We start from the raw sequence: 6,000 nt of genomic DNA on the forward strand, positions 1-6,000 counted from the left end.
TCCCTGCACATCCCATAAATTGTACAGCTATGCACTAAAGAACTTACTTGCTGGCCACACCCTTAGGCCTCCTTCTGTAACACAAACAGCAACCATACTATGTTAGGTTAGTAATTCAGGGTACCATGTATCCTTCAGACAATTCCTAATCTAAAGCAAATAATTGACTGAATGATTGACAGGTTGAGTGTATTCCCAAGATGCCTTTTATTTTATTAATTGCTAATATGTCACAGTCAAGATGTGTTGCAAAAATGATTTTATGATTCTTTGAACCTAAATTCCTTCCATCTTTGATTTTTGTGACATGCACTTCTTTACTCACCAAAGCTGCAATCCTACACTCCTTTGCTAAGAAGTAAGTCCCACAGTGGGGTGCCCCTCCAAGAAAACATACCCAGGACTGGACTGTAAGTCATTTAGTGTCACAACTCCATGTCCACTCATTCACACTATTGCTTTAAACACACTTCTCAAAATGTGTGTGTAAGATTAGTGGCTGGACATCAAACTCACAATTCCCTTCAAAAATAGGGTTTACCATATTCTTTAAAAATCAGTTTCAACCCAAAATATGTAAAAGTACATAACAAGAAATGAGACCGTGGGCAAAGCAACCCCTTTCCTTTTACTGCAGTTTTGCTAAGACCGAGATCAACTTTCCGTACCAACAATCAAAATATCTATACAGCGTGATGCTGAGCCATTCAAGCATCATCTATGAAGAGGAAAGGAAAGGGGAAAGAGCAGTGTGCCATTAACACAAATTCCCAAATCGCTCATGCATACATCTGTCCTGCTATGCGTGTGTACACACACACACTTTCATTTGCTTTCCCTCATCCAATCACTTTGGTTGCAAAAAACTAACCACCCTCCTCTGCCTTCGGTCTGCATGAAGCAATGTGAGCAGGGAAAAAGTAGCACAGTCCAGCAGCCATTACAGAAACAGAGCCGCAAATGCTACACTCCTGAGTGCAAGGTTACCTTTCTCAAAATGAGCAGGGCTGGAAAGGAGGCGATGTTAGAGCTGCAACGGACTACACAAATCTGCAGCATTGCAAAAGAAAACAATTCCTATTCTTTCCCCTCCTCCCCCATTCCATGATGCTTATGATTATATACCAAGTGGCCAGAGACAGAAAGTGAACGGGAGGGAGATTGTGCTCCCACTCTGCGAAGAGCATGGAAGCCCTTAAAATGGATGATGAGGGAAACACAATGTGAGTACCTTCGCTCCCACATGGAGGAAGGAGGTGGACTCACACTATACACACAGTCCAGCTTAGTCTCACCGTGGGAAACCTCTCCCCTTTCGCGTTGTAACCACAATTTCTTTCTTCGGTCTAGTAAGCATTTATTAAAAAAAAGTTTTAAAGCTATCCTTCCCAATTTTATGGAGGCAAAAGAATGGAAAAGAAAGGGGAGAGAGAGAAGGCAGGCTTCTGGAAACAAAACTGAGGGAGGGATAAAATCATGTCCCCATCACAAAGCCTCATTAACCTGCCCATGGCTTGGAATCAAACCTTATGGATAGCAGGAACTAGAAGAAGAGCGAGAGCCGTTATTTGACTCTCCTGCCCACATGAAAATCATTTAGCATTAGCTGCCAAGAGAATGTCACAAGGCAGCCCTAGGGGGTCATGAAGCAAGGCCTGCTTCGCCTTGGTCTGTGGCTTATTATAAGGCCGCTTTTGTTGAAGGAGGATGGAACTTGGGGGCTGTGGGGAGAAAACGGCCTGAAAATTCGAGAGAGGAGAGACAGTTTTGTGGTATAGGTTTAGGAAAGTGGGAGGCTTAACTTTCCACACCTACTAAAAGCTGGAGAAAAGTGGATAGTTGAAAAGAACCCTTGCTCATCCCCAAAAGATTTGTCTTACAATCCCCATAGTTTGTCAAGGCAAAGTGAGAGGAGGAAGAGGGAGACAAGAAAATGGTGGGAGAGAAAAAGTGAGCATCTGGCCTCCTGGCCTCACAAGGACAAGCTGAAATATTACAGAAAACAGCTAAGAGAAGACATGGCATCACATTTCACCAAGATTCACAAAGCTCTTCTCCCTTCAGCTCCAGAGTAAAATTGTCTGTAACTTGTATACTAAATCTCAACTAAAAACATACCCACAGCCGACTGAAAACCGATTCTGGAGTTGGCGAAATACAGAGCTATGCCCCCCAAACTGTGTTGGGTTTGCTCCTGCTGACATTCCAGTGAAGCCAGTCAACAGAACCAGTGTTTTGGCGGCTTAATCCTAGATAGACTGTGGTATGCAGACGATTACAATCTGAATTCTCAGGTCACAGCTGAAACATGAAGGTTTGCTCTGGAGGTATGTCTTCTCAGAAAATATGCTAGAACACCTTGGATTCTGCAACTACACATGCTCACAAGGAAAATATCACAAGGCATGTCTGATCATTCTTCAGTAAGTGTTTTGTGGACCCATACCTGAAGAAATCAGGCCTGGTGCTTTCTTTTAAAGCTTCATGAAGGTCTAAGGAAGAGACACATGGACTGGAACCTCATTGTAAGTAACACTGATGTCTGCAAATCTAATCAGAAAGCCCCTGGGAGAGAATTAAGAGCCCTTTTCCAGTTGACAGGAACAGGCCCCTGAAAAATTATATTACCACCTTGGAGCAAAGGCATCTCGCAATTCAGTTTGATGGTAGGGAAAAAATGTCCTAAAGGCACCGGATCTCATCTGATCTTGGAAGCTAAGCAAGGTTAGCCCTGCTTAGCCCTGGGATGGGAGGTTGCCAAGGAATACCAGGTACTGTGGGCTACATTTCAGAGGAAGGAACTGGCAAAGCCAACTCTGAGCATCCCTTGCCTAGGAAAGCCCCATGAAATGAATGGGATCACCATAAGATGTCAGGCAACTTGAAGGCACATACACACACAAAATCTCCATATTCTTGCAATCATGTATAAGTCACACAGCCTCCATTTTCCTCTCTCCTTGCTCCATGCGGTTGGCAGCCATGAACTCCACAAGGCAGAGATTTGTCCTCTCATGCTCACAAAATGCCTGGGATATTAGTGGTGTAACAATCATCATCGCCATCATAGGTCTTTGCTTCAGTAAACACTTAGTGGCCAATGTGAAGGTGGGAGATCACTCTTCCATAAAGGATTGAAACCTACCTAACCCTACAAGAACTTATACGATTATAGTGGGACCAGCATCTAATTTATTAGAGGATTTTCAAGCCTTGGGACTCTCTGACCAGCAGCAAATTGCCTGAAGGGATGAGAAGCTTCTTCAGGAGTAAGGAGAGCTGGTGTCTTCAACCAAGAGAAAATGTCCTGTTCTGAGCTGGGACAGTCTTACTTACACTGACTGGCAGCAGCTCTCTCTTGTAGAACCTGCCCTTCCTGGATTGAAACCTGGGACTTTCTGGGTGCAAAGCATGTGCTCTTCCAAGGAACTAAGTCTGCCAAAGGATTGTCCAGTAGAGGGGAGGCCTTTCCCATGCTTTCTTGTAACTTACTTTGTTTCAATGCTCAATGCTTGGAGATCTAGGAGCCAGAGAAGTAGATAAGTACATAGATAGTTGATTGGTAAGATGATCGTTGATACATGATAAATAGATAGATGATAGGTTGTTGTTGTTGTTGTTGTTATGTGCCTTCAAGTCATTTCCAACTTATGGTGACCCTAAGGCGAATCTCTCACAGGGTTTTCTGAGTGGGTTTGCCATTGCCGTCCTCTGAAGCTGAGAGAGTGTCATAGTCTGACACTCAAACCACTAAACTACTATAATGATAGATAAAGAGATAGAGAGATTACATTAGATAGATAAATGAGCCAATTGCTGTAGTAGTTTAGCATCGAAGTGTAACTCTGGAGACCAGGGTTCAAATCCCCACTCAGCCATGAAACCCACTGGGTGACCTTGGGCAAGTAACACTCTCTCAGCCTCAGAGGATGCAACCCCCCCCCCCAAAGAAACATGCCAAGAAACCCCACAATAGGATTGCCTTAGGGTTGCCATAAGTTGGAAATGACTTGAAGGCACACAACAACAGCAACAACAAAAATGGATCACAGGTATAGAAAAACAAATAGATGATAGATGATGATAAATGATAAATAGATTATAGATGATAGACAGATGATAAATGATAGATAAACAGATAAAGATAGATTACAGATAGATAGATAGATAGATAGACAGATGCTTGATGGATAGATGATAGATGGATAGATGATTGAGAGATGATGATGATGATGATGAAAAATGATAGATAGATAATAGATAATAGATAGATGATAAGTGTCAGATGGTGATAAATGATAGATAGATGCTAGATGGATAGATGATGGATGATGATGATACATGATTGGTAGATAGATTGTTGGATAGATGATGGATGGATAAATGAGATGGATAGATGAGAAAGGATGATGATTATGATGATGATAGATTGATATCTCAATCATAGATGATAAAGGACAGATGATGATAAATGATTGACAGATAGATAGATGCTTGCTGGATAGATGGTGGATGAATAGATAGATGATAGATGAGATAATAAATGACAAATGATAGATAGATAGATAGATAGATAGATAGATATGTTTGATGGATAGATGATGATGATGATGATGATGATGATGATGATGATGATGATGATGATATATGACAGACAGACAGACAGACAGAATGGTGATAGATGATGGATGGATAGATGATGATGATAATGAATGACTGATGACAGAGAGAGATGATAATGATAAATGACAGATAGATAGATAGATAGATAGAGGTGATAGCTAGATAGCTAGGTGAATATGATGATGATGATGATGATGATGATGATGATGATGATGATGATGATGATGATGATGATGATGATGATGAATGTTAGATGAGGAGACGAGGCTAAAGAAGAGGCAGGCCTTGGTCCTGGCAACCCCAGTGCCAGGGGCCAAGGAGCTGCCCTGCCTCCTTCCTCTCCCCGCGAGGCCAGGCCCAGGGGCCGAGGCTGGAGCCGGCCAGCGAGGCAGGCAGGCAGGCGGCGCTGCGAACTCGCAATCCCCGCCAAGCTCGGCCGGGGCCCTGATTGGTCACGCGCCGCAGCAGAGAGCGAGAGCGAGGGAAGGGAGGAAGGAAGGATGGAAAGAGAGAGAGAGGGAGGGAGGGAGGCAGCGGAGGCTGGAGGGCTCGGGGCGGCTCTGGTGCCGGGCCTGGGAGCTGGGCGCTTACCTTTCACCGAGCGCGGCTTGGCTTGCTTCCTTCTGGACATCTCCTCCAGCTCCGAGAGGCTTGGCTTGGGCTTCCTCTCCTCCTCCTCCTCCTCTTCTTCTTCTCTCCTCCTCTTCCTCTCGCCTCCTCTCCTCCTCCTCCTCCTTTTGCTCCCACTTGGAAACTTTCTCCAGGCGCCCAAGGCAGCCCCAGCAGCAGAGATGGAGGGATGGATGGAGGGATGCTGGGCTCTGGCCCGACTTCGCCTGTTGCAATGCGGCAGCCTCCAAGCCCTCCTTCGGCACAGAGCCCTCCAGGGACCCCAGCAAGCCAGCCCCTGCCTCCCCTTCGCCTCCAGCCAGGCCCCCGGGAGGGAAAGGAAAGGCAGCCACCAAAGCAATGGCCTCCCCGGAGCCCTGGGCAAAGTTTGCGGGGGGGGAGGGCTCTTTCCTTCCCCCTTGCTTGCTTTCTTCCCTTCCTTCCTCTCTTTCTCCTTTTCTTTCTTTCTCTTTCTTTCTTCCTTTCCTTCCTCTCTTTCCCTTCCTTCCTTCCTTCCTTCCTCTCTTTCCTTCCTCTCTCTCTTTTCTTTCTTTCGTTCTCTCTTCCTTTCTCCCCCTCCCCCCTTCTTTTCCCTCCTTCTTCTTCTCCTTGTTCTTAGGGCCCTTGGCACTTTCTAGCCCCCTTTTTCCCAAAGAAGCCACTTCATCCCGAAGGAGAAAGGGAAAGGAGAAGAGGGGGAGGATGGGGCTTGCTTTCCAGTCCCAGGGAAGCCCTTCCGATGCCGCCTTCTTCGTTCTCTCTCTCTCT

General features: G+C 45.4%; 1 protein-coding gene across 3 annotated transcripts in view; it reads right to left on the reverse strand.

Annotated features, from left to right (window-relative positions):
• The window catches only part of ZNF423 (zinc finger protein 423), a 354,629-nt gene extending 349,298 nt beyond the window's left edge, over window positions 1-5,331 (reverse strand). For all 3 annotated transcript variants that reach the window (XM_042437934.1, XM_042437933.1, XM_042437935.1), the window contains exon 1: window positions 5,215-5,331. In XM_042437934.1, the coding sequence (XP_042293868.1) occupies window positions 5,215-5,254 (40 nt within the window). In that variant the 5' untranslated portion in view covers window positions 5,255-5,331. The remainder of the gene's footprint in view (window positions 1-5,214) is intronic.
• Window positions 5,332-6,000: the final 669 nt, after the last annotated feature.

Source organism: Sceloporus undulatus, chromosome 8 (genome assembly GCF_019175285.1).
Source record: "Sceloporus undulatus isolate JIND9_A2432 ecotype Alabama chromosome 8, SceUnd_v1.1, whole genome shotgun sequence".
Classification (NCBI taxonomy): Eukaryota; Metazoa; Chordata; class Lepidosauria; order Squamata; family Phrynosomatidae; genus Sceloporus; species Sceloporus undulatus.